General features: G+C 52.0%; 8 protein-coding genes across 8 annotated transcripts; 6 read left to right on the top strand and 2 right to left on the bottom strand.

The window, feature by feature from the left end:
- Positions 1-133: 133 nt before the first annotated feature.
- On the bottom strand, positions 134-1,612 carry JN550_008365 (uncharacterized protein; the record flags this gene model as incomplete). Its single annotated transcript, XM_049320318.1, has 6 exons — positions 134-482; positions 554-1,026; positions 1,081-1,154; positions 1,212-1,260; positions 1,317-1,336; positions 1,408-1,612. 6 exons carry the CDS (start codon positions 1,610-1,612, stop codon positions 134-136), a joined length of 1,170 nt encoding a protein of 389 aa, XP_049169587.1.
- A 2,011-nt stretch (positions 1,613-3,623) lies between these two features.
- Positions 3,624-5,323, top strand: JN550_008364 (uncharacterized protein; the record flags this gene model as incomplete). The annotated part of the gene is made up of 4 exons (XM_049320317.1): positions 3,624-3,713; positions 3,774-4,038; positions 4,102-4,437; positions 4,515-5,323. The coding sequence occupies 4 exons, from the start codon at positions 3,624-3,626 to the stop codon at positions 5,321-5,323; spliced, it is 1,500 nt and encodes a 499-aa protein (XP_049169586.1).
- Positions 5,324-6,591: 1,268 nt separating this feature from the next.
- Positions 6,592-7,053, top strand: JN550_008363 (uncharacterized protein; the record flags this gene model as incomplete). Its single annotated transcript, XM_049320316.1, has 1 exon — positions 6,592-7,053. One exon carries the CDS (start codon positions 6,592-6,594, stop codon positions 7,051-7,053), a length of 462 nt encoding a protein of 153 aa, XP_049169585.1.
- A 3,343-nt stretch (positions 7,054-10,396) lies between these two features.
- On the bottom strand, positions 10,397-12,360 carry JN550_008362 (uncharacterized protein; the record flags this gene model as incomplete). Its single annotated transcript, XM_049320315.1, has 2 exons — positions 10,397-11,610; positions 11,703-12,360. 2 exons carry the CDS (start codon positions 12,358-12,360, stop codon positions 10,397-10,399), a joined length of 1,872 nt encoding a protein of 623 aa, XP_049169584.1.
- Positions 12,361-15,912: 3,552 nt separating this feature from the next.
- JN550_008361 (uncharacterized protein) lies at positions 15,913-17,438 on the top strand (the record flags this gene model as incomplete). The annotated part of the gene is made up of 4 exons (XM_049320314.1): positions 15,913-15,951; positions 16,023-16,151; positions 16,208-17,302; positions 17,358-17,438. The coding sequence occupies 4 exons, from the start codon at positions 15,913-15,915 to the stop codon at positions 17,436-17,438; spliced, it is 1,344 nt and encodes a 447-aa protein (XP_049169583.1).
- Positions 17,439-18,788: 1,350 nt separating this feature from the next.
- On the top strand, positions 18,789-19,883 carry JN550_008360 (uncharacterized protein; the record flags this gene model as incomplete). The annotated part of the gene is made up of 3 exons (XM_049320313.1): positions 18,789-19,120; positions 19,216-19,810; positions 19,869-19,883. The coding sequence occupies 3 exons, from the start codon at positions 18,789-18,791 to the stop codon at positions 19,881-19,883; spliced, it is 942 nt and encodes a 313-aa protein (XP_049169582.1).
- A 3,163-nt stretch (positions 19,884-23,046) lies between these two features.
- Positions 23,047-25,808, top strand: JN550_008359 (uncharacterized protein; the record flags this gene model as incomplete). The annotated part of the gene is made up of 3 exons (XM_049320312.1): positions 23,047-23,105; positions 23,334-23,344; positions 23,395-25,808. The coding sequence occupies 3 exons, from the start codon at positions 23,047-23,049 to the stop codon at positions 25,806-25,808; spliced, it is 2,484 nt and encodes an 827-aa protein (XP_049169581.1).
- A 510-nt stretch (positions 25,809-26,318) lies between these two features.
- Positions 26,319-26,927, top strand: JN550_008358 (uncharacterized protein; the record flags this gene model as incomplete). Its single annotated transcript, XM_049320311.1, has 1 exon — positions 26,319-26,927. The coding sequence occupies one exon, from the start codon at positions 26,319-26,321 to the stop codon at positions 26,925-26,927; it is 609 nt and encodes a 202-aa protein (XP_049169580.1).
- Positions 26,928-26,959: the final 32 nt, after the last annotated feature.

Below are 26,959 nucleotides of genomic sequence, written 5' to 3'. Positions count from 1 at the left end.
GACTAGAATTTCCGATACATTGTTTCATTGTTGTAACACTAACTCAACGTCTTGCCCTACCATAGCAAAGGGATATCTTCTTGGGCGACAACTTCCTCAAACAAGATCACAGCCAGCCTTTCCGTGTACTACTTTATTCATATTGGACGGTGTACGATTTGGTCTGTAGAATAGCTTCCTGGCTGGTATTGTCTGCTGCCCTCCTCGGATTAATATCGACCACGGTTGATGTCCCTGTTGCCTTGTTGCCCGTTGCATCGCGTTGGGGAGAGTATGCCATCATCTCGGTATCATCCGGAAATGGCTCGTAATGATTTCCTTGCTTCCTTGTTCGAGTGTGTCTGGAGGCATATTGTTCTGCAATATAGGATGGTTTTGATGTTGCATTGGATGACCCCATTAATCTCGGTGCGAAGTGTTTGAAAAACTTGCGAAGGGTAGGGATCGAGCCGCATATAATAAAGATATTCGCTTCAACAAACCTGTGATTGGTCAATATATTAATGAGTGACTGTTTGATTCTGTGTTCAGGGGCAAGAACTGGGTAACTCACGTCCAGAGGTTGGCTGGTGCCGCGTCCCAAGAAGGGTCAGTGCTTCTAAGCACAGGAGGCAGCAGTGCAAGGCGAACGATAGATGTTGCAATTGTCACAGAACCTATAGCGAAGATGAAAATGGCTCCAAGCTTCTGTTCTAGACCCATACGGAGCCCCAGGACTGTGCGTATAGGAAGGGCAAACAATATGACATCGGTAATGATGTTGGACACAGCAGTCGCGATGTACAGTATACCAGCATCCATGCACGTGCCTTCGGTGACTGTGAAGTCGAAGGCTTTTTTGACTGGATTGCAATGGAATATCATAAGCAGCGTAATGACTGCTGTGTATGTGGCCACTATCCCAATGCTTATCCAGACGGCTACGCGGAAGTATAGCTGCGGAGACAGTTGAAGATAGAAGGTCAACAGTGACAGCTTGGTGAAGCCATTGCAGAGCATGAAGACAGGTGCCGTAACATACGTGGTCTTCAAATATATCGGACGTCAGTCGCAGCAAGACCCGGTGGTGTGTTGACTTACCACCGAGTACCGCGCAAATCTCTCCAGAGGCATCTCCCAGGAATGGGTACAGAAGCCCTTCTCTACAATCGATTCTAAAAGTCTCTGAGCCGACGATCTTTTTCCAATCATAGATGTAGGTCATAGCTTACGGACGAGCATGGCTTGTGTGATCACCGATGCGATCTTGCCAAAGTCAGTCTACTGGCGCCGATAACATTGATGGCATCGTGCGGCGGGCCATTCAGAGAACTTACCCAACCCAGGAGCATGAAACCTGGCCCATCAGAAAAGCGTCAGCCTACTAGCTACTCTGAGAATTCCGGATAGTATAGAACATATACTCACCATCGTCAATGTGTAAACCTTTCGAAAGGTAGATTTTGGTGTAAAATCTTTGCAAAAGCGCTATGAAAGCAAGACTGCCCCCAATGCCGAACAACAAATAGTGCTCCAGCACCTTTTGTTGTTGCGGATTGTCGAAATCAACCACGTAGCCCTCGGGCGGCGCACTGAACGTGGTCACTCCATTCGTGACTGGGAAACCAGACATCGTGCTAAGCTGAAGCTTTCAGACACTTCTTGTCATTAAGCCTGCAAAGCAAAGGCAGACGCCATGGCTTGTATATCTTCCTCCAGGGTGGCCAAAATGGTGACAGTGATATTTCCCATGTATTGCCTCGTGTTCTGACGTGGTTCACCTTACCCTGAATGAAACCTTGCCCTTGTTAGAAAATAGGCCATTAGTGTGATTCAAGTCAATTGCATTGCAAATCCCGCCTCGGCTATGCGCCGTTGCAGATGATTTCTCCGTCACTATCCCTGGCTGCTAAGATTCTTGCAAGGTTTGTATCTAAAATAACTAGGATCTCGCACACGAGTCTTCTGTGTACTATGGGATTCAGTCTGATCATCGATGCAATCATGCTTATTATTGCTGGGGCGTTTCTGCTATCAAATTCGTGACCTTCTCCCATCGAGTTCTCAGATTCTTCTTACACGAGAAATCCAAGGTATGGTATGAATCCTTCAGTACAACGTCCGGCACAGATGTACCGTAGAAGCTTAGGTCTTCCCCCATACATCATGCTCGCTGAGTTGTTCCCCACCCAGGCCTCTGCCGCAATTTACATAGCTGGAGAATGCCGTAACGCATGTAAGACAAGGTCAATCGCAGAAACAAAAACAAAACCGGAGCCAGCAGGCCAACAGGGGCGGGATGTTGGCAAATCCAGTGCCCTGCGTTACTGCGTGCAGTACCCTGACTCGACGCCCCTGCTGTACCCTTGCAGCAACCCCGGCGCCGTGCGGGGCGAGTCACCCCAGTACATAGTAAATCTCGGCTATGGGTAGGGTTGCGTGAAAGGCCACGAAAATAGGGAGCTTCGCAAACACATCTCCGGGTCTCGCCACGAATCTTGAATCGGATGTGTGCTCAACTGTGCGCTCAACTCTCTCGTGAATAATTTTAGCCCCGTACTATGTTCCTGGGACACATGACTATGTATCGAAAAAGTTTGCGCGTAGTATGGTGACAACGAGGCTTCCTGCTAACAATACTTCGAGTGCTACGGGTCTATAAAAACACAACCCCGCGGAGACTCGCTCAAAGCCACAAGTACTTGTTCAATGTTGTCGTTCAACACTTCCCTTTCCGCCATCATGGTAATGATCTGATCACTAGCACGACATACTTTTTCGTCAGGGATCGATTCTTAAGCGTTATGATAATGATCTTGCTACGTTACAAATTTTCGTATGGTCAATGGTTGGTTACAAACCCCTGTGAGATGTTATCCACACTGCATGTATTAGGGTTTGCTTTCTTCTGGGGCTGGAGCTCACTGGCACTGATTCCGATTGGTGCGTGGTGTGTTCCCTTGGTATCTGGTGAACCCCGCATGGAGTAGATTGCCTACCTAGGATGAGTCCCATGCAATGAATACTTGGCTTGCTTGGTAGCGAGATAAATGGCACGCCATAAGCTATGCCACTTGATTCATTCAATGTGCGACCTGTCTATGTGCCGACTCGGCGCAATCGGGTCAAGTGCTTCGGTTCAGCTAGAGGATAGATGAGTCGGCTGGCCGATCAGGTATAGACCGGATGCAAAGAGGCGTTTATGCCCGGCCCGGTCTGTCATGTGAAATTTGGACTAGCGACAGACCGTACAAAGTCGGCAGATATTAGCAAGGATGGCGGGGACGTCCGTGCCAGGTAGAGCCGTTCGCTTGCCTAGTTACCCGTGTACTTGGCCTCCCTCAAATATGGACAACCTTGCAGAGCCTGGAGAGATGGAGAGACCCACGCACGCAGAAGTCAGTTGCCAGGACCGATTGCTAGTTCATCGCCCCATGCTATGCCCATGAGCTGGGAGCGGCCGAATCTCCGATGCCAGCCAATTAAGCGGAAGACCTTCGCTGTGCTGAGCGGAGTTCCCGATTGACATAAATTCACTTCATTTAGTTCTTCTCTTTTCCCCGTGTCTTTGGAGATCTTCTTCGAATCAGTTCATTGTAGCTGGTTCACAAAGGATCCTGCCAACTGAACTCGCAGCATTGACCATGAAGGTTGCTACTTGCGCCGTAGGTTTCGCATTGGTGTCGCGCCAAGTCTGTGCCAACCCTACAGCAAACAATCCCCAAGATGCCTGTGTACGTCAAACGTCTGATCTTATTTACCTATGCAAGTCTCTGTGCTAATTCAAGCCCAAGTGCTCTGCTCTTGCACAAGAGGCAATCCTGGCTGGCAAAGTCATCTTTCCTCAGGACAGTGCCTACGACGCACGCCTAGCAGCGTACTACTCTGCCAATTCTGCGCTCCCTCCTTGGTGCATGGTGTTGCCCACCAGTACCGATGATGTCTCTAAGATTGCAGGGATCATAACTGCGAATCAGTGTCCATTTGGGATGCGGAGTGGCGCTCACTCTGCCTTTAATGGGTCAAACGGTGTTCAGGACGGAATCACCGTCGACTTTGGTATGGGGACCTGGACATACACTTACTGTAGTTACTGTGCAGGGTGACTAGCTAACGTTATAGGCTATTTGAACACCACAACTTACAATGCCGACACCAAGATTGCTTCTATCCAGCCGGGATCTAACTGGGGCGATGCCTTTACTGCCCTCGACACCTATAATGTCACTGTCGCAGGTGGGCGAGCTTCTGTCGTTGGTGTTGGAGGCTTCACCACCGGCGGTGGATACTCCTTCCATAGCAACGCCCACGGCTTCGCCTGTGACAATGTCGCCAACTTCGAGATCGTATTAGCGAACGGCAGCGTAGTAAACGCGAACCCTACAGAGAATGCAGACCTCTGGAAAGCACAAAAGGGGGGGTCTGGTAACTTTGGTTTCGTGACCAGAATTGATATGTGTAAGGCCCTCACCCCTTCCTTCCTTCACGGGTCGGTCTAGAGTACCCGGGTCATTGGCTTACAATTAAACATGAAGACACGATTGAAGGAACACAGATCTGGGGTGGATTCACCTCGTACAATCTGACAAAGCGTGATGAAGTCTTCAACGCCTACATCAACTTCACCGAGAACAGCGACGACCAAGCCAGTCAGAACATCGTCGCCCTCTACTATGATTCTACGGGATTCGCTCTCCGTTCTATCCTGACCAACAGCCAAGGCATAGAAAATGCACCGGCCTTCGCTGAGTACATGGCGATTGGGAACATCTCTAGCACACTGAGAACCGCCGCCGTTGCCGAGCTGGTCCCAGAATTCACCGGACCCACTCCCCTGGGCCAGTACGCCAACTGGATGGTCGGTATGACCACCAATAGTTTCGACGTGTTGGACTTCATCGACCGGGCCCTCAAAGAGTACGCCACCAAAATGCAAGCTGCAGCACCAGACTCGGAATTCAGCGTCCTCATAGAGTTCCAGCCGGTCACGACAATGATGGTGGACCACAGCGTCAAAAATGGCGTAAATGTTCTTGGACTCGAAGATGTGATCTCCACTGGTCCAACTCTCATGTGGCTCATCGCGCTTACTGTGGACACACCTGAGAACCAAGAGGTGATCTTGCCCATTGCTCTGGAATACAGAGATGCTATCAACGAGTATGCCACTTCCATAGGAGCCAACAAGGATTGGAACTACCTCAACTACGCTTGGGTGGACGAGGATCCTATTTCCGACTATGGCGCAGAGAACATTGCTTTGATCCAGGACGTTGCCAGTCGGTATGATCCTACAGGCGCCTTTCAAAAGTTACGTCACTCTGGCTTCAAAATTCCACTTTAATGAAGCAGGCTATTCGAGAGGTACAAACATATAGTACAGATTAGTTTAATGCAAGGAGTCCTGGTTATGAAACCTAGGTCAGTTTCTGCGTCTCTCAGGTGGAAATACAACCCCGTGACAAGACACTAGGACCCGTGACAAGACACTAGGACCGTTAACCCAGTCAGGCTGTGTAATGGCATCGGAGAACAGTCACGGCAAGGCTTTTATATAAGAAACGAACAGCTAAGGCTTCCTTCGGTTCGGCTGCTATCTACATCGGAGAAGATTGTCTAGTATCTTCGGTTCGCTGGTCCCTATAGATCTAGACTTCGAGGACCTCTGATGATACAATATAGCCTAGTTAGGAGCCAATATCTTGTGCTATAGTGCGCACCAATATGATGTTCGTTCTTGATGCTGCCTGTTCATCATTCTCTATGCATTGCCCCTTCGTGGTTTATATATCTTATTTTAGTGTCGTGCGATGTTCTTCCACCTTTGCTTGCTCTCAAAGTGTACGCAGGATGACCATGTGTTGGGGCCGTCAAGCTATGTGTTGATGATAAACTGTTCCTTCTAACTCCTACCGGCCTTCATTGCACATCTTTATTCTTATCTTCGGGCGCTTTCATGTGGCGATCTCGATGCTTGCCATATTTGATTTACTGCGCCTCAATGTTAGAGCTCAGGCTCCGGCCTGATCTGATATGCTGTTGGTCGCATTAGCGCTTTAAGGATCCCGTGCAGCGCAAGGATTCGGCGTGATATGTAGCCTGGCAACAGCACGACCCCAAAACCTCCAGGATGAAGACACGCCACTTGAAATATCCCGCTCAGCAGAAGCATCGACTTATTTCTTTCGATCTCCTTACAAATATCTTGACACTTTCATTATGCTAATAAAGGTGACTTCATCGCTTATGGATGACCAAGACCAATCCATGCTCAACGCATGCTCGTCAGGGGATGTGGTTGCTCTATAGCGGCTGTTCAGTATACGTGGAATTGAACCGGGAAGTCAGCCCATTGTCACCCAAAGTGTCGACCGTACATGGTCACGGGTGGAGTCCGGACGATTGCCTGGCCACATGATACCTCCAACTTCGGAGCTTCTTGAGACAGCTGTGGCCGCGAGACAGTCAGCTATAGTTGAATTCATCTTTCGGTTATATTCTACGTTTAGTCTGGCCCAGGGTCAAAACATTGCTCTTACTGTGATTGAGCACCCCGACGCAGCTATTCCCAAATGAATCTGTGACCATGACCACGCCTTCGCCAGCTTAACCATGGATTACCACTTTCACACTTTCTTCACCCTAGCATGTGAGCAGCCACCAGAGAGGATTGCTCCAGTGCTACACGTACTTTTGGACTACGATGCCGATGTTGCTGACGGATGGGGTGGGAATGCTGGTGCTTTATACGCAGCCATTATTGGAGGTCAACCCAGAGGCGTTATCGAGAATGTGCTGGCATGCCATTCATCGCAACATGTTCCACTTAACCAGGGTCATGTGGGCGCAGCCATACATCGTGGTGACCAGGAAATCCTTACGTTACTCTTTTCGAGCGGGAAAGTCAGGTTCGAGGTTGCAGTGGCTGAGGACTACGTCGAACAAGCAGAAAAGACGGGGGATAAGGCCATCATTGCTCTTGTTCGGGACTGGGCGGAGAAGAAGTCTAAGGCAGATGGTGATACACAGAGGCTGTGGTCGAGAAGATGGCGAAAACTGCTGCGTTTTAGATGATAACACAGGATCATCGCTAATTGCGTGAGTTCATAGGCCCTTGGAACGTTGGGATTATTAGTATCTTAATTGTGCCCAACTCTCACTCAAGGGCCAGGGGTCCATCCAGAGCATATTCAATACCGGGGTCTGCATCTAAGACCAGTGGCACCTGCTGCTTCAGCGTTTAGCTACATTACTTACTCAAGAGCCTGGAACAGGGAAGTCTGAACTTCTCAATCTAGATCAAATATCTCGCTGTAGTGGCATGTGAAGGTTTCGTACAACCGGTTAAACCTATTACTTTTCTAAACAACCTTACACCAGAAAGTAGGCGAATCGCCCTTGTTCTACGGGTCATAGGCTGCCAGAGCGTCTGTATCATCGTGCCACTAGGTGGTTGTGCTTCCGCCGCATGCCCAAGTCCAGAGTGGAGACCCGTTCATGGTCTGGTTTTTCCAGACAAAACATGTTACCCGATGGAGCCTTGGGTTCACGAGCTACGCAAAGAGTCTTTATATATAATCGAGGTACTTACATTCACCAGAACAGTCCGTGAACGCCAAGGCACTGCAGATTTATACATGCTCCTCTGGTACCTTTTCTGAATCCGCGAAGGCCTCTTCTATAATGCGATCATATTGCTCACGCCTACAATAAGCATCGATAGTTCTGCGGTCATAATAGAGCTGCTAGGAAAGTGAGAGTATAGAGTGGCAGAGATCAATGTGTCCGCAAAGGATGGTCGCCACATTCTATCGCTGCGTAAGCCCTCAATAAAACTATACCACCAAGTCCACCGTTGGACTTTCTCCTTCCCATGGCTTGGTTAAATGCTAGAGATGACGAGCAACAGAGTCTCCCTGCTTGTGCTCTCAGCTAGACAGCCTGGCTGTCTGTCTCGATGTCCCACGTTTGGGTAGCACCTTGCGTAGCGAATCGGCTACCTTGGAATAGATAGTCCTGTATAGGACGGGCAACACATCCTCGGAATTGAATTTTTGGCACTCTGCAGGCTGTTCATGATGCGCTGCTGCCGGATCATCTCCTCGATCAGAGCCTGTGCCTCCGGGTTCAACTCGTCGGCGCTCGGCAGCTCGAACTCACACATCCTGGCCTTGCGTGCATCGTATACCATCAACCATAATCTAATCCTTGTCTTGAATTCTCGTCATACTTTAATCAGTAGGCTCGTGCAAGCGTAGTCCACAAGCACATGGTCATCTGTTCATCTTGCAGTAATTGCCCCCAATGGTGGCGGCCCCTTAGCAAACGATCTCATCGTCTGTGTTGCTTATACCTAGCACACGCACAGGTCGAAGACGGGCTCTGCATTTGGATTGTTAACTAAGGGAAGCAGATGCAGAGTTACCTCCCAAGGCTCTCTAGACTTACCCGTCTCGAAACGTGCGTCACCCAGGTCACCGCGAGTCCGAAGACGGGTGTCTTTATTATCACCTATGGCACGGCGGTACAGCTCGGCGAGAGAAGGAGCGCATATTCGGCAACAGTCCGCTTCAACCTTCTTGTCTTTCTTCTGTGGGCAATTCTTTGACCGTTCTTGGAGCGGGGAGGCGTCGTTTGGGAGAGCAGCGGGCAGCTGGACAAACCCTCTTCCTAGCCGGCGATTCTGCAGCAGTTGGAGTGGTGTTCCATGCCTGAGCAGAGGTATTGATGAACTCTGCAAGATGTCGGCTGAAAAGAACCTCGACATGATTTTGGGCAGCATCTGTGGCCCCGGTGGAGTTGCGCAAACTATCCCCTGAGATCGAAGCTTGGGGTGCTGTGAGGCGCGGTATGGCATCAGCCTTTCGGTCTGTATGTATCATGAGAAACCCTCAAGACCGGACGATGTAGTTTCCTTCATTAACACTCACCTCTGGTCAGCCACACAGACCATCCATGTCGCGATCGATTATTCTCGTGGTGGTGTAGGGGACGCGGTCAGCGCGTCCTGGTGTGTCAAGACATAGGGTGGACAGGAGAGAGCCAGAGGGAATTTGGATTTGGTGAGGTAGGAGAAGTCCGGTTTCTTCCGGCTTGGGTTCAATGTTATGAGATGCGTAGATGAATGCAATGTGATGAATGAGAAAGACGTAGTGTAGAGGCGTAGTTGCAGAGTGCGAGCCCGGACTATATATAGGGGTATCAATACCCGCATTGGCTCAACAGATTGTGCTTGCTACGAAGCAATCAAGTGGAGGAGTTAGATCTCAATGATTCTGGAAGAAGTCTGACAGCTGTTTGGCCGGGGACAAGACTCTGAGCAAACATCTCAAGCTGGCGTCGCACATGCATGGCGAAATTGCGTATGTGAAGCAGCTGATACGAAGACAGTCAACTGAGTCATGTCGTCCAACTTGAGTCAAGCATTGCTACTACAGCTTGGACCGCGTATAAAGTGAGGTTTCATGTTTGATAATCAGACAAGCTGCAGAGTATGGGGGCTGCAGAGTATGGTGGACAAGACACACTGTCAGCAAGTCCCGAACAAGCACACCATGCCAATACCTAGTCACTTAGTCAAACATTAACAATCATCTTCAATAGGCTTCAAAGTAGATTCGCAGTGCAAGCAAGCAATCGCTTACGGCTTCTATCCTACCCAACTCGCTAGTCTGATGCCTCGAAAAAAAAAAAAGAAGAGCACAACTCCCTTGCAATCAAGCCTATACACAGACCCCAATCCATCTCTCCTCTGCGATCCTAAGCAAACAAGGACGACAAATAAAAGTAAGAGAGGGCAAGTTCAAGAGCGATATTTCAGTTGTTTGGTTTTGTTGCGCGCCCAAAGTGTTTCCCGTATCCCGTCTTTCTCATCTTTGGGTTCCCCTTCCCTCTGCGTAGATAGCATCAATCCGTCGCCGTTCCCGTGATCCCATATCCCGTGTGGTATGCCCTAAGTTGTAACCGGAAGAGAAGTGAAAATTGTCAGAAAGGTAGAAGAAAGAAGCGATTGTGTTTGTGTGGTGTGTGGTATGATACGGCAAAGATGGAACAGCAAGCTTGATCGCAATACATGTACAGGTCCGTATATGTTCGCATATCAGGGGTATAAGCTGCATCCTGCGCGTAGATATAACAGGAAAAGGAAAAGTGTTATGTCGTCTGGGCCGAAGATGGCCAGAGCCGTCGCCAGCACCGTCTGCAAAGCCAGATCCAGTTGAAGGAATCCGGCCTCTGCATTGTGTTGTGTTGCGTAGCTCAATGCCCGAATAGTTCGTAGACATTAGTTAGTGTGTGGTGTGGGGTGGCGTCGCTATGTCGCGACCTTCCTCTTGCGTCGATCCACGGTTTTGTCTTTCGCCCCCTGAACTCCAGAAACAGAAAATCAGATTTTTGAACATCTTGCTTTTGATCAAGATCAACCCATTTTTACATCCTCCAACGGGTATTGAGGAAAGCCTGGGCGGCCGTCTAGTAACGCCTCCTTCTCCTCTCGCTTCTTTTTGCCCAGTCGTTCGCACCACTCCTCGGCACTCACGATAGTGCCGTCCAGGACTCCAGACACCTGTGACATCATGTCCAGGCCCTCCTTGGCGAGCAACATGACTCTGTTGGCGCCTTCGCGCAACTCCTTGTCTCGAGCCTCGCCAGCCTCGGCTGCGCTCTGGGCTTCCAGTCCCTGCTGGTTCTCGTCGGCCATGGCAGCGACGCGGAAGCGCTGCGGCAGGCTAGTGAGATGGCGTCTCACGAGAGCCCGTGCATTGTCAGGGAGGGCTCCACCGGCATATTTGCTAACCGTGCTGATCACCTGCTGGAGGGTCCTGAGCACGTCAGCCTTGTAACCCGCGATTCTCTCGGCAATCTGCTGCTTGCTCTCGGTGTCCGACGAGCTGGAGCCTGCCGACGCATCTTGGCTGTCGTATTTCTCAAGTGCCGACTTCAATGAGTTGAGTCTGTGGCTGATATATGTGTTCGCCCATCGCAGCCACCCGAGACAGTATTTGAGGCTGCGCAAACTCTCAAAGCTCATGGCGATACTCAGGCCAGACGTTGACATGATGAGCCGGGACTGCCAAGCAGTGGGGGATCGTGTGTCTGTGGGTTCGTACGCCGGCGACCTGTGTTCGTCATAGGCGGGTAAAGTGTCGATGGTGTTGATGGTACTCGCGAGAGATAACCGCCTGTCGTCAACATCGTCCGTCGGTCTGGGTGTTGCTGCACCAGACATGGTCTCGTCATCCTCATCGTCTCCCATCGAGGTTTCCGACCCGGCGTTTCCTTTTCTTCGCTTGTTGGAGCCATTCTCGAAATCCATCGAACTTTGGGACTTGTGCCTCTTGCCGCCGCCCAAGAACCAACGGACACTACCCTCAACGCCAGTGACCCGTCCCACAGATCCGACCGTGTTGACAACTGGTGTTACATAGCCCTCGACGTACTCTGCGCTCGTCCTGAACCGTGGTGAATAGTTTTTAGATGCCACATACGCCGACTGTGTGCCCTCGATGACGTTCCCAATTAAAGGATGGTTCGTGGTGAGTAGTTGAAGGAGCGGCTCAGGTGTTGCTCGCGACCGTGACCGTGGAGTCGCCGGGGTGGAATCACTCCTGTTCTGTGGTGACGACACAAAGTCTGCGAGACGGAAAATTCAATTGTCAGCAACACTGCCTCACGAGGGACCTGCCAGATATGGCCGGTAATTGACAAGAAACGCATATACTAACCTGCCCGCAAGTCCCCTAAAGCCTCGGCGGCTAGCCTGACATCGGGGTCGTCGAGACTGACGCTGCTCGACCGGCCGGGGTCGGCCTGTTCTGGCGATGCGGCGCTGGCGGCGCTACTGTTGGGAGAGTCCTCGTCCATGCGCAGCGGAGCCTCCAGGCCCTCCGCATGACTAGGCGTGTAGTATGCGGACAAGGGGTTGAGCGTCGGCCACCGGACGGGTTCAAGCCGCGCCGGGGGTGGTGGAGGAGGAGCGTAGGTCGGCGCTGGCGGTATCGTCGGCCGGGACTGAGGCTGTGGTGATGGACTAGTATACATGGATTTCGGCGATGAGACTGTCAGGGACGACAGCGACGGCAAGGTGTTGTATTCCTTCTTCTTGTCATTCTGACCCGCCCGCATCAACTTGATGGGAGGCAGCTCCGTCTTGGGAGCGTCCGGGAAGGGCAGAGGCGACTTGCGGTCGGCGTGCGTCTGCGAATACGACGGCGGCGGCGGGTACAAGGGGAGTTTGAATTGGCGATCGAATGGTTGGAAGACAGCTGCGACATCAGACGAGGGTGTCTGGCGACGGTCCTGTTGGTATAGGTCGGGCTTCTGATCGAGGCCGGCTGAGGGCGCGCGGTTAGCCGGCCGGGGCAACATGTGATTGTGCTCCATCGTCGTGAGCTGTAACCAAATGGAAGCCGAGATGGCTTCCACGGGCCCGTTGGCTATGAGAGGTCCGGATCACGTATAGCGCGACTCATTTGCGTAGAAGAAGGGGGCCCACGACGACAGAGTTGACACCGTTCAAGTATGGAGGGCGCCCCTGCAGCGGAGGTTTGCTTTGCTCAGCAGTACGGAGAGCGGGTTGTAAGTTAGGTTGGACGAGGTCGGTCCCGGATGGGCTGGGTGGGAAGCAACGAGAGGGCTGAACGGGGGAAGTGGACGACGTTGGCGTGGTCGGTAGAGTGAACGTGAATGTGAAATCTGACTCGCCGGGTCCCAGAAAGACTGCTACCGTACGTAGGACTAGTAGATCGCAGGCCGTCGTCTTACATATCCGGAATCCACAGTCCCTCGCATTAACGGCGGCCTTATGCTTCTGGGGCGCAAGGTTCCGTCACGAGCTGGGACTCGGGGACTTATGGCTATGGGATATGGGGGGGGTGAGAGGCGGAGATATTGGGGGAAGAAGCAGAGAGACTACGGATCATATGAAAACGGGAGAGTGTGGCGGTTCGCACGGCGAGAGAGCAAATGAGACTGGACGACGGATGAGATGAGCAGGTCTCGCACCGAGGGCACAGCAGAGCAATCGAGCAATCAAGCAGTCTAGCAAAAGCAGAGCAGCGGGCAAGGCAAAGACTGGGGATCGATCCTAACCAGGGTCCCCGAGTGTGTGTGTGCGCGTGTGTGTGTCTGTGTCTGTGAGTGAGAGAGCGTGTGAGCTGCCATCATTCCATTTCCATTCCCGATGGGCTGGGGCCATAGCGTGGCGCCTGTTGCGCTTGGGACTGGGTGCAAGATGAACGCCAAGCTCGCCGCCCTCGCTGATTTTGCATCCAAAAGCCGGGGTCAGGCTGCGAGAGGGCAAGGCTCGTCGTCAGTGGTCACAGGGTCGCGCACGCTGACAGGGGGTCGTCCGGCTCCACTGGGGCTCCAGGGCTCCAGGACTCCAGCACCACAGCAGAAAGCCCGCCGTCATCCGCGGAAGTTGGCCTGCATTGGGGTCGTTTCCGTCTGGTCGCTTGGCCGCCTGGTCGCGGGCAAAGCAATTGCCAATAGGCCGACTGCCGGCGGACAGTCTCATGAGTCCGACGACGAGAGGTCACGATGCACGCGCTGCGCTGTCCTGTCCTGTGCTATGCTGTGCTGTGCTGTTTGCTGTGCTGCTGCCATGCGAAGCGAGGCAGATGGACAGGCACCTGGACAAGGCACCTGGAGCCGATAAACCTTGATTGCTTCCTGTATCGCCATGGCCTGCTGTTTGACATGTTTCTGGGGAATTAAGCTCATACACTCGTATCAATCTCGCCCGTCCCTTGCTGCCCACCCATGACCCGGCCACAATTGCGTTGTATCTCGCATGCAACTGCTTAACTAGACGTGCTCAGGACGCCCAGGAGTGCATGAGAGGATTCTGCCCGGTCGGTTCCAGGAGAGGATCCATCCTGAGGCCGGTTGTTCGTAGCGGCTGGCGCAGCGCAGGAACTGGCCAGGAACCACAGGAACCACAGGAACGAGGGACGTCTTCACATGATCGCTGGCCGCAGTGCGACACGACGTCTGTTCACATGCAAAACGCCTTGATTGGCTAGTGTCTCGAACGGAGTAGGGTTGGTAGCCGGGTGGGCTTGCTAGCTGGCTGGCTGGCAGGCTGGCGGGCGGGCGGGCTGGCTGCAAGCTTGTGATAATGGCGACAGCACCCCAAATGCATGCCAGGGCCGCGTGCGATGCACCCCTCGCGATGAAACACAGATCAGACGAAATACAGCGGCGAGTTCACGATTGCAAAAGATATTGTAGGCCCATGCTCTGCTCGCAGGTTTTGCAAATGGCAGCCAACAGAATCTCGGCCGAGCGCAGAGCAACTTTGGACGACGGGCTGCGACAAAAACTGCCGGTCGACTGGTGTCTGCAGGAAAATAGGGGATCGGGTGCCGGGTGCCTATGTACGGGAGATCCTCTCCGTTACCGTCTTGAGGCGCGGGCTAGCCGTGGGACGCCGTGCGACAGACCAAAGGCGTGGGCCAACGAGCGGACCCGAGACGCGAGCTGGGCCTGCTGGGCTGGCTGGGGAGGTGCAAAGGCAAAATTGACATCAGGATTACCATGTGACAAAAGCTGGGAGCCCGTTTAACGGTGGGCTAGCAGATTGACTTGCTGCTAGACAGCGTCTAACGTCGAGTCCGGGCATGCAGAGGGGCTTCCAAAAGGTGCAAATGACACACCACGATCAAACGACGTTCCATTGGTAAGCATCCATGGGATGTCCGCCGAAAGCTTCAGCTGAACAGCGAGTCGGAAGGTTGGCACCCAGTTAGAAGTTGCGCGCTGTGGTGCCCCCCGTTCGTCGTGGGCGGCCGGCCTGGCAGCCCTGGATTGCTGGGCAGTGAGGCCCCCCAAGCCCCGGGCTGGGCGCGCTGGGGAAAAGCAGCTAAGCAGGTGAGCCTCGGTGGGAGGCTTGGGTTGGGAGGAAAACACGTGCTGCGCGACTGGGGGCAGGCTTGGGGACAGACGGCACGCCAATTTCCATCGTTAAAATCCCGACGAGCGATCCCAGTTAGCGAGCCCCAGCTGAGACGCGAGGACGACAGCATGAATTCCAGACCAGGACTGTGGTATCGCGGGTGGTCCAGCCAAGACATGGCATCATTCGAGAGCGTAGCGCTCGCGTAGAGACTTTGAAGACAGTCGAAGAAGGCCATCAGATCCGAGAAGAGTCACATGATGGCACGATGGATGGAGTCACGGCTATCTGTCTCTCACACTCTCTCCATCTCGTGCAGAGAATACGCAAGATTAAAAAACAAAAAAATGTACGGTTCCTCTGACGCCGCCAAAGCAACGGAAGTTTTGCCGATGTGACATACTCGGGCAGCTCTTATGGTACCTGATTCGTTGAATCCTTCTCCGCGCCGCAGTATCGCAGAGAATCAATTGAGGACACGGTCGGAAGACTGACAGAAAGCCAGCTCCAGTTGTGCATGAGTTCCCAGCACTGTCTAATAGGGCGCGTGGTAGAAGGAAGGGAAGAAGAGGGAAACCCCCGAAGCCATCGTCGACTTTTATTAGAAAATTCAGAAAATGCGTGGGTATCCACTCTCACGTGACCCAGCCCAGTAGCGGCAACCAGATGCTTACATAAGTGATACGTCGGGTCCCAAAGCAGCCTAGTGCGTCTTAGCTCTCACTCTAGTTCACCTTGACCTGCCTCCCGGGATCCCCAGCTGTCGGTCCTTGCTGCCAGCTGCTGTCGACCGCAGAGGCGAGGGTACACCTTACCACATCATCGACGAGGGGTCCCTGAGCCTCCTTTAGGTGGCCGGTCCAACGAGACGACAGACCACCGTGAGATCAGGCTCCTGAGTTCCGCCCATTGCATTGCACCTCCGACCGGCACGGCGCATGCACAGGACCTTCTGAGTCGCGCTGTCTGGCCCCAGTGCCGATTGACATCAGCTCCCTTGTACCCCGATCTCCTCCTGTCCTGCTGCTCCCGACATCATGGCCTCCGCCCTCTTCTTCCTCGACCTCAAGGGCAAGGTGAGCTTCCTATGCTATCGGGGCCTTGGCCTTGGCGCTTTCCCGCCCTGCTAACACAGAGTCTCCCATAGACCCTGCTTGCCCGCAACTACAGAGGTGACATTCCCATGTCGGCGGTCGAGAAGTTCCCCGTCCTCCTGAGCGAAGCCGAAGAAGAATCATCCGCCGTACCCCCCTGCTTCTCGCACGAGGGCATCAACGTAGGCATATTGCTTGCACCTGCTGCGCTGCTACCCTGACGGCTGACCCAACCAAGTACCTCTACATTCGACACAACAACCTGTACCTGCTCGCCTTGACGAAACGAAACACGAATGCCGCCGAGATCCTGCTGTTCCTGCACAAGGTCGTCGAGGTCTTCACCGAGTACTTCAAGGCCCTCGAGGAGGAATCCATCCGCGACAACTTTGTCATCATCTACGAGTTGCTCGACGAAATGATGGACTTTGGCTACCCCCAGACCACCGAGTCCAAGATCCTCCAGGAGTATATCACGCAGGAATCACACAAGCTCGAGGTGCAGGCCAGGCCGCCCATCGCCGTCACAAACGCCGTGTCGTGGCGGTCCGAAGGCATCAGATATAGGAAAAACGAGGTCTTCCTGGACGTCGTCGAGAGCTTGAACTTGCTGGTCTCTGCAAACGGCAACGTGCTGCGCTCAGAAATCTTGGGTGCTATCAAGATGAAGTGCTACCTGTCCGGTATGCCCGAGCTGCGGCTGGGCTTGAACGACAAGGTCATGTTTGAGACGACAGGAAGGACAACCAGAGGCAAGGCCATCGAGATGGAGGATGTCAAGTTTCACCAGTGCGTGCGGTTATCACGTTTCGAAAACGACAGGACCATCTCCTTCATTCCTCCCGATGGCGAGTTCGAGCTCATGAGTTACCGGTTGAACACCCAGGTCAAGCCCCTGATCTGGGTTGAGTGCGTTGTCGAGAGCCATTCCGGCTCAAGAATAGAGTACATGCTCAAGGCGCGTGCCCAGTTCAAGAGGAGGAGTACGGCCAACAACGTCGAGATCATCGTCCCCGTGCCCGATGACGCCGACTCGCCCCGCTTCAGGACCAACATCGGCAGTGTACACTACGCCCCGGAGAAGAGCGCCATCGTGTGGAAGATCAAGCAGTTCGGTGGGTCCAAGGAGTTCCTGATGCGCGCAGAGCTGGGTCTGCCCAGCGTCCGTGGTGATGATGAGCATGGAGGCGGTATGACCGGTGGTTTCGGTGGAAGTATGGGTGGTGTCAATGCAGGCAAGGGCGCCAAGAGACCCATCCAGGTCAAGTTTGAGATCCCCTACTTTACGACAAGTGGTATTCAGGTCCGGTATCTGAAGATTACGGAGCCCAAGGTATGTCTCAGGCCCCCTCTCTCGCCTCCCGTGGCCTCTACTGACAAGTGACCAGTTACAATACCCCTCGCTGCCGTGGGTGCGGTACATCACCCAGTCGGGCGACATTGCGGTGAGGTTGCCCGACGTGGCGTGAGGAGCGGATGTAGGCAGATAGCAGGGAAGTAGGACTAGGGTAAACGACATCTGGGGCGGCGCAGCCAGAGCTAGAGAAAAGCAAGCGATTTGGAAAATCGTACTGCGTGATATGAATTAGAGAAATGACAAACCCGAACGCACTGGTCGAGAGATCAAATCTCATGAGTGATCCCCGCTGAATCTGGGATTGGCGTCATGGTAAGAACAAAGGACATCAGGTTCGTGGCCTGCCGGAGCCATTGACTGCGGAATGACACCACAGGCAAACCAGCCAGGGTGCAGTATGTATGCGAGTAAATGATGTCTTGAATCCTGGTTCTTGAAGATTTGGTGATATAGCGGTCAGTTGTTGGCGGCTCCCAGCCTTCGATTCCCAGACAACTCAGGTCAGTTCGATGTGTCATGATCCTCCGCCTTCGTCTCTCAAGGAGAAGCTCTTTGACTTGGTGTATCTTGAAGTTCCTGGATGATGTAAATTATATCGTGGTCGGAACAGTCTGGTCAAGAGTCGCGGATATTGGCCAATCGGATCCGAGCTGGCTTTCACACGCTGGGCTTGGACACGTCACTTATGATGTATCTACACAAGCTCATACGGGTTCCGCCAGATGATCTAATTTTCTCTTGGAAAAAGTCTAAAAATCGGTACGCATCTCTTGCATTGCGGCAGCGTCGACTTGACGGATGGCGGATAGGGGTTTACGATCCTGTCTATTAGTTCTTGGGCATCATGTTTAATAAATTCGGATGGCTCAGGCATCACACTAACTGGATAGTGAGATTTTCATGAGTTGATGTATTGGTTCAAGCCACATCATCACTCAGCCCCAGTTCCTTGTTATTGAAATGCAGTTGTCCACAGATTGCCTGTCAACTGGACTGCGTGGATCCATATACAGCCACAACATCGATGTTTCATATTAACAGGGGAAGTCGCATCAGATTTGACAGGGTGATGATATATGAGAAAGCTGGATTGGATGTGATGTCCACGCACAATTGTCTAGTGCACATTGGTTTAGACACTGCGGACAGACACATGGCCTTGTCGCTTTTTCACAACGGCGGTGAGATGAGGGGAGATTGCATGTATCATTTTCGATTGTCGTGATTGTTCCTCGTTTATGATACGTCCGAACTCCATTCCGGGGCTATGTCAATGGGGATTGCGTGGACTAAATGATGACATTTCGGGCATATTTGTGTGGGAGATTGACCTGGTAATTTATTTGAAGGACACAGACACCACCTGAGGCTTAGAACCACAAGTCGTCCTCACCAAGTGTAACTCCCGCCGTGTCCATATTATTGCTTAGAATAACTTCCCTTGCGTTGTACCTCAGCCAAGATGCGTCTCATCGATGTTCAGACTCTCCGCCTCGTCAACATTTTCAACCCACAGCAGACAGAGTACGCCATTCTGTCCCACACGTGGGGTTCCGAGGAAGTCACGTTCCAGGAATGGGAGCAAGTCAACCCCTCCGGTGCGATCAAGGGACAGTGTCCACACGTCCACAAGTCTGAATATACCAATAAGATAAAAGCCAAGTCAGGCTATCAAAAGATCCTGGGTGCATGCGAGCAGGCTCAACGGGACGGACTCCAGTATCTCTGGTGTGATACCAACTGCATCAACAAGGAGAGCTCAGCTGAGTTGAGTGAGGCCATCAATTCGATGTTGTGAGTAGCGCTATGAAGCCATCCAAGCATATTGCTTTATCCTGGTGCATGTCAAGACACACAGAGTATTTGTAGACTGACATTTGATATATCAGTGCGTGGTATCATGACTCGAGAATCTGCTATGCCCACTTGCCCGATGTTTCGGTGCCACGCAATCATTTCAGGCAGACATGCTTGAGTCAACTAGAAGACTGGTTCGCCCGAAATGATGACGATGTCTCAACACTTGCCGAATTCAGCGGCAGCAGGTGGTGGACTAGAGGATGGACTCTTCAGGAGCTACTTGCCCCTGGTGAAGTTGAATTCTATGCTCTGGACTGGACACCACTAGGGTCTCGAACCTCTTTGAGGACGGTTATTGCGAGAGTTACGAACATTCACGAGAAGGTCCTAGCTGATCGAAACAAAATTCCAACCTTCTCAATTGCTCAAAGAATGTCATGGGCTTCAGACAGGAAAACGACTGTCATCGAAGATATGGCCTATTGCCTGCTTGGTATTTTCGGTATCAACATGCCAATGCTCTATGGTCAAGGCATTCAGGCCTTTCAGAAACTTCAAGAAGAAATCATCAAGATATCAGACGATCAAAGTATCTTCGCTTGGAAACTTGCCGCACCAGATCGGAATATCTGGACTGGAGCACTAGCTAAATCCCCATCGTATTTTCAAGATTGCGGATCTATCGTACGGGACTATGATTTAACAAGGCTGCCGTACTCAAGTACAAACCTTGGACTGAAAGTCCAGACTTCCCTGATACCTGGGAATAATCACGGAGCTTGTTTCATTGGCTTGAATTGCTCCCTAGAGATTCAGAGGAAAGAGCCCATCAGCAACGGGTCTTGTTCGACGGTGTCCAATTTCCAATATCCTTCTTGCAGGCGGTATCAAATCTGGATATCCATTTGTCAAAAAGCGGATAACAACTTCGAGAGAGGGCATTTCCCGTCTTCCTTTTTCCATTTCCATAGATCATATCCACTTGGGAGAGCTGTTGGAATACAAGACATCATGCTCTCAACGAAAAGTGGTAGATATGAAATTTCCAGAAGCCCAGGTCAGGAAGCGAGTGGCTCAACACAACATTCAGGAATTCTAGTCACAGTTGGCTTTGGGAGAATGAGAAAGATCAGTGGTGCATGGTTGGAAGCATGGGACCCTCCAGACTTTTGTATTTCCTTCCCATGCGCCTGGAGGCCCTCATCCCAGTCTCATGCACTTATTTCAAGCGGAAACTTCACCGTTCTGTTCTCGGTATCTTGGGACGAGCACGGAGAGTCTCAGAGACAGATTTACACTTGCTTCAACGACCCACATTGGGAAATCGCCGCGGAACTATCAGAGAGTCTTGCAAAAGCTCAGGAAGTTGAAACGGATATCTCAACAGCTCGCTCTTGCGTGGATACAACGCATAGAAAAGAGAGATCCCACTATAGTACTCAGGCTATTATAGCCAACGAATCAGACGGCCCAGTGGTCTTGTTAGAGGATGAGCGGTTTTATGATCATAATAGGCGCTCAATGGTTGCAGTAGAAGTCATTTTTAGGGAATTTCAACTCAGTTGTCGATGACGAGTCTATGGCATCGTTTGAGTTAATATACATAGTGGTCCAGAAGTCAATTAGGCACGATATTCGTGAGAAGGAAACAAGTCTGGCTAATGATTAACCCATGCATCAGTTGCTAAACCTTCTTGACAGCCGTACCATCATCGGCTTTGATTCCCCGATGAAGCCACTGCAACAACTTCATCAGATAACGAGACCTGTTACCGAGGTTGGTAAAGAAACCATCAACCAAGTCCAGGCTGGGGACAGCAGTTATCGCTTCATCAAGTGAAGTCTCCAACAGGCCATATTTTGACTGCCAAATCTTCTGTGCATCTAGGGTGACAACCCCAGGGGGAACAGACCACGAGGGCTCGAGTAACTTTAATGCAGTACTTCCCCAAACAACGAAACATACATGTCGAATGTGGTTGGGTTTGTGTGTAAACCAGTCGTCCATGACAGTATTTATATCACTTCTCGCGATAACTTGTGTCTTTCCAAACGCAAAAGAATCTGGACTTGAGAAATCCCCGCAATCCTCTAAAATGAGTTGTTCCCCAATATGCCAGTGGTGCGAATCGAGTGTTCCTACCATGGTAGGAATCCATGTTGTCAGGCCAAGATTGCCAATTGCACCATGTATGGCTTGCGTTGCCCGAGCCTCAACTGTCGCAAACATCACGTATTCCTTGTTTGATAGCCGACAGAGATCGGTGAATTTCCTGTATTCTTTGTTGGCGGCACCCAACAGCAGTTTCGAACGAGATTGTATAATCCAGCCCTCGAGCCAATTCCTGTATAAGCTCCCGGCTAAGCGTTTGATGGCTTGATATAAGGGACCAAAAACAGAGGTAGAAGTTAGACTGTCCTTGGGTACGGACTGGTCGGCGCAATTTGTATTCCCTGCAGATGTTGGCCCCTGCAGCGCCATGGCTATTGATCACATACGGAGTATGAATGAGAATAGCTCTGATGTCATGCCACTTCGCCTCGACGTTGCGCAGGCGTCTTTTAGTCTACGTTGGTCATAACGTCCGGCCACGGAGGAAAGAATGGCTTGAAGATTCAGCGATACAGGCGTGACTTGCAAAACAGAACAAGAACTGCCATGCCTTTTTAGATTTCTGTCAACCTTGGAAATAGGTTGCCGCCGTGGCTGAAACATGGCATTTATGGAAGAGGACTCGATGAGTTGCCAAATCCACCGATACGGAAGATCTAAGCGCCTGTGCTACCAAGCCTCATGCCAGGTGTAGCCGAATGTAGCCGCACTCCATGAACATGTGCGAATGTACCCATTCATTGTCCATCGGCATGCGTCTGGAGACAAATTACCCGAAGTCAACCTTCACCGGTTTCCTGGTGGAGAGACCAAATTCTTAAACTACCCATCTTCCTTCTTGGCCCAAGGCATGCCATTATTTGATAATTCCTGTCCTCTGATATGGAGGGAAGGAGACATCACACTATTGAGCAGGCTGGATTGACTTGTAGTTGTTAGGTGGCTATTCACAACAACGTAAGGCATCATCAAACCTCTGATCTTTAGTATATTGGCAAGATTGTCTAGAGCGTGTGTACCCACCTACGTATGCAAAGGTGGTGGTCAAGTTCGACGGGAGCACTTCGGTCCGCCCATAAGACATGTCTCCCCCATACTTGGCAAGCTGTGGGAAGTGCAGGACCGGGAGCCCCCACGTGGGGTTTTTATCTCGAATCCAGTCAGCCAGTGCGCAGGCTTTCGAATTCTGAGTCCGTGAAGAATGTCGAAGAGCAGGACTGGGACCAATCAAAGGCAAGCTGTGTCATTATTTCAACGGCAACATTGCTAGTGTCGAGCGGCAGAAACGAATTGTCTTGAAACCTGGCAGGCAATTCTTGTACGATCATATTGACCCCCATCGGAGCCACGACGAGAATTGGATTGCGTAGGGGTCAAGAACATTAGCTGAGTTTGTGCCAGTGAGGAGGAGACTTTCCTCGCGCAACGCGAACCAGCGATGCCAGTCACTCATTGATCTCCAGGGCTGCATTTGGAGTGGTTTGTGAAGCTCTATTGCCATCAGAACTAAGCAGCGAGGCTTGGTGCACGTGGTCTGAAGTGTTGAGATCCCCACCCCCGCATCCACTCCAGCCCCCCCACTCAACGACGCTACCCACCGACCAAGTCACTCGGGACCTCCTGTCCGACCGACCGGCCAGACCGAGCAGTGAACATTGCTGGTATCGAAACTCTCCAGTCTGTTGGCCGATCATTCTTGACAAGCGCGCTGATGGGACAGCATTATATCTGACGGCGACGCCAACCTTACCGCTTGGACACTTTGACCACCGTTCGCGTGGCGTTCCCCAGCTGTGCGCGCTGTATCATGGCCGTGGACTACGACCGCAGGACAGATGGCATCGCCGACCACGGAGCAGAGCCCCAGTGGGTCTCATCCCTATAAACGAGCGTCGCGAAAGGTCAGTACCCTCAATAGCTTAATGTACATGCCTCATGAACTGAAGTAGTGATAGGGGGCCGCAAAGAGGTTCGTGTGCACGCACCCAACTTGCGGGAAGGCATACACGCGCCAGGAACATCTGCAGAGACAGTAAGTCAGCCCAATGCCCAACTCGCTGAATACCCAGGTTTCTAACGTGCATGTCGCTACAGCCAGTTGAATCGTAAGTGGGTAGTTCTACTATATCTGAGGTAATTGACCAACATGTGATAGATGACCCCCAAAAGGTGTTCCGATGTGATGTCCCCGACTGTAGCCAGAGCTTCGTCCGCTTCGATCTTCTCGAGCGACACAAAAAGCGCCATGGCACAAATTACGTTCCCAGGAACCGCACAAGCAGCTTCAGCACATCGGCCAAGGTGTCGAGCCCCGATGTAACGATGATGACTCCCGGGTCTTCAACCAGTACCAATGGTCAGGGGCAACCAGCATACCAGCCTGGCCCACCAAGGACTTCTTCCATCCTCCTCTCCCCCGAGTCTAATCCTGTTGGAATACCACCAACTTCCCTCCTCAATGGGCACGGGAACCCCGTGACTACCAGCACACCTTGGTCACAGCCCGTCGACCCTGTGAATGTCATCCGCCCCCGGAATGGCGGCTATGCACCCCAACCCACAATGCACGACCATACTCAAGCATCGTTCGCGCCATTTTCGACTATGGATATGCCTACAGACCCCAATGACTTCGCAAGAAACAACTTCGCCATGTGGCTGTTCGATTCTCAACGGAATTTCGCGGACTTCAGCATGAGCAACCTGCCATTCTTTGAAGGAGGCTTGGAGTCACCATTCAACAACCAGATCACCTATGAGAATGAGTCTTTGACTAGTCGATCCCAAATGGATCTCACACCTCCACGCCTAACCGACATGCCCGACGACACGATGCCTGAGTTTCGCCGCCAAGAGATTCTGACATGGGTTCGGATGTTCCGCCAGAAGCAGATGAAGACCGATCCCTTGTATGCGACGTTACTTCATGATTCAGGAGATGATATTCCGGGCCTCAGCCCTGAAATGCTTCGAGAGTGCTTACGGCACTTTTGGGATCACGTTGCACCACGTTTACCGATTGTCCACCAACCAACCTTCTCTCCAGCCAGCTGCTCTGTGTTCTTGCTGCTGGTCATGATTGCGCTCGGAGCGGCGTCAGTACAGGCCCAAAGCCCCAGCATGGCTTTAAAAGAGCATGGAGCCTTTGCCGATCTGATCATCACCTGTGTCCGATGGGAAATTCTCACTGCCGAGGATGCTTCACCCCCAGTTGACTTGTGGGTAGCCCAGGCGTTACTACTTCTCGAGTTTTATGAGAAGTTGATTTCGACTCGCAAACTTCATGAACGAGCAAACATATATCATTCAGCAACTCTCACTTTACTCCGTCGTGGCAGCCCTCTTATTGGGCGATCAGGAAGTGAATCACCACCAGATGTGCCGGCTTCTGCAGATCAAGGGGGGTTTGATGGTAGAGCTTGGTGGATACGATGGGCTGAAACTGAAGCGATGCACAGGGTCGTGTTTGCTGCTTTCATGATGGATATCGTGCATGCTGCGATGTTCCAACATACAGCAGATATGGCACCCCATGAGATTCGTCTACCCTTACCGTGCGACGACAACCTCTGGTCTGCATCTTCGCCAGAAGAGCTTCGGCAACTTGAGGCAAGTTTCCGCATGTATGGAGTTAAGCCTGTCACATTCCTAGATGGGCTGAAAAGAGCGATTCATGGTAAAGAAGTTCAGACGCATCCATTTGGGCGAATGATCATCATGTGTGGGCTACTCAGTGTTGGTTGGCATCTAAACCACCGTGAAACACATCTCAAATGGCTCGATATGTCATCGTCTTCTACTGATACAAGGGAAAAATGGTCCCAAATGCTGCTACAGGCGTTCGACGGATGGAAACGAAGCTTTGACGACGCCATGGGCTCCAGCAGTTCTGGCTTCGGCGCATCGACTCAACAACATGGCTCCAATGGCCTCATCCAGAGCGCAGCAGTCTTATATCACCTCGCTCATATGAGTCTATACGTCGACATGATCGACTGTCAGGTTTTTGCGGGTGCCAAGCGCCTTGTCGGACGAAAAATTACGATGCGTGATCACAGCAACGTTGTGTCGCGAATGAGAATCTGGGCTGCGCATGCTACAACCCGCCACGCTGTGCTCCATGCTTTCAAGCTGCTCCACTCGGTTCTCATAGATCCTCGACAGAGAAGGTTGTCAGCGTATCACAATGGGACCGCCTCTTCTGCATACGGTGCGCAATACTCGTGCCGAACTGATCCGGACCCCCACCGCCCTTGGATCATGTACTACGCGACATTGACTATTTGGTCCTACGTCAAGGCCATCAGCTCTAGATCTGCCTCGTCATCCACGGTCCGCCCATCGCACTCGCCTCAGTCTAGGCGGAGGGAAAATCTTGCCGACTACCTATCCAAGGTCGCGAACTTACAGGAGCTGGACTCCAGTACTGCAACGACGCTCGAAGACACATTGCCAATATTGTTGGACACCGTTGGCGGCCTTGCTGCCAAGTCGCATTATGAACTTCTCCGAGAAGCGCATGATAGGCTAGAACGGTGCAAGGAGCTGCTAGAAACCGGCGCATCATGATGAATACCGCCCATCAGTACAGGCGAAGGGTAGACCCGCCCGGCCAGATACGTAGGTTCGACTCGCCGATCCTCTGGCAGCATTCGGGCGCAGATTCGAATACGCCGCATACAATTGGATACGGTGCAATGTCGGTATACAATTCAATCTTGACTACGTCGTGGGACGTTTTACGGACGAATTTCATGCGGCCGATATATGGACTGCGATCCAATCGCTGACCATCGGTGGAGGTGAGAGCTCGGCCTAATTCTTTGCTGTGGGACGAACCCGACGGGCGCGACGCTGCACAGGATATCCGGCCCGAGTCACTTTCATGCCAGGTCAGAAAGGAGTGTTTGGTTGGCCACTGGGACGATCATAGAAACGCCGAGCATGCGATATGGTCTGTGGTTGATTTTGCTTAAAAGGGGGAAGCACCAGATTGCGTTTGATCCCACAACTTGTAAGTGGCACTCGGAAACGACTCTCCTAGGCACACGTTCTGATAAAGCTTGATTCACTAGATCAATGCATTACCATCAATCACTCTCACTCGCCATATTCGTTGCGGCCGCAGTAGCTGTAACTTTACCTCAGAACGCTGCGAACGGCTTATGGATCCTCGGCCGGGATGAGAATGGCAATACGAAGGCCGCTCTATTAGACACCAACCCCGAGTTGTTTGGATATGAAGGTGGCTCCGGTCGTGCAGCCTGGCCTTGGAGAAAGGTCCAAGATGAACCTCACCTCTCTCCAAGTGCAACACTCATCCCCGAGCCCGATACAGCAACCACTACCACAGACACGGTCGTGCCCCGTGCAAGTGGTCGTTGTGGCTCCAATAATATCGACAGCGAAAGTTACTATCAGGCGTGGGACAGAATGTGGAACTACTGCAATACGGATGGCGCGCTCCCGGCCTACCAGCATCTGGCGTCCCAGCAGGGGACTGCGATCGTCTATATCTGTGCTCGGGGGCATCCTTCGAGCTGCACCGGCCGCAACATGTCAATCGACCTGCAATGGGTTCAAGATGAGTGTCTTGCACAGTCTGGGTGGGTCTACAACGATGTGTTGAATCAGGGAGGGCCGTCGAACAAATATGGAAGAGAGATCACGGGGGTTGAGTTTTGCTAGAGTGTTGTCGCTTCGCGATGGATATTGGCAAG

The sequence above is a fragment of the Neoarthrinium moseri genome, assembly GCF_022829205.1.
Source record: "Neoarthrinium moseri strain CBS 164.80 chromosome Unknown scaffold35_Wmoseri_CBS_16480, whole genome shotgun sequence".
Lineage (NCBI taxonomy): Eukaryota > Fungi > Ascomycota > Sordariomycetes > Amphisphaeriales > Apiosporaceae > Neoarthrinium > Neoarthrinium moseri.
This window is presented reverse-complemented; position numbering and strand designations above follow the sequence as displayed.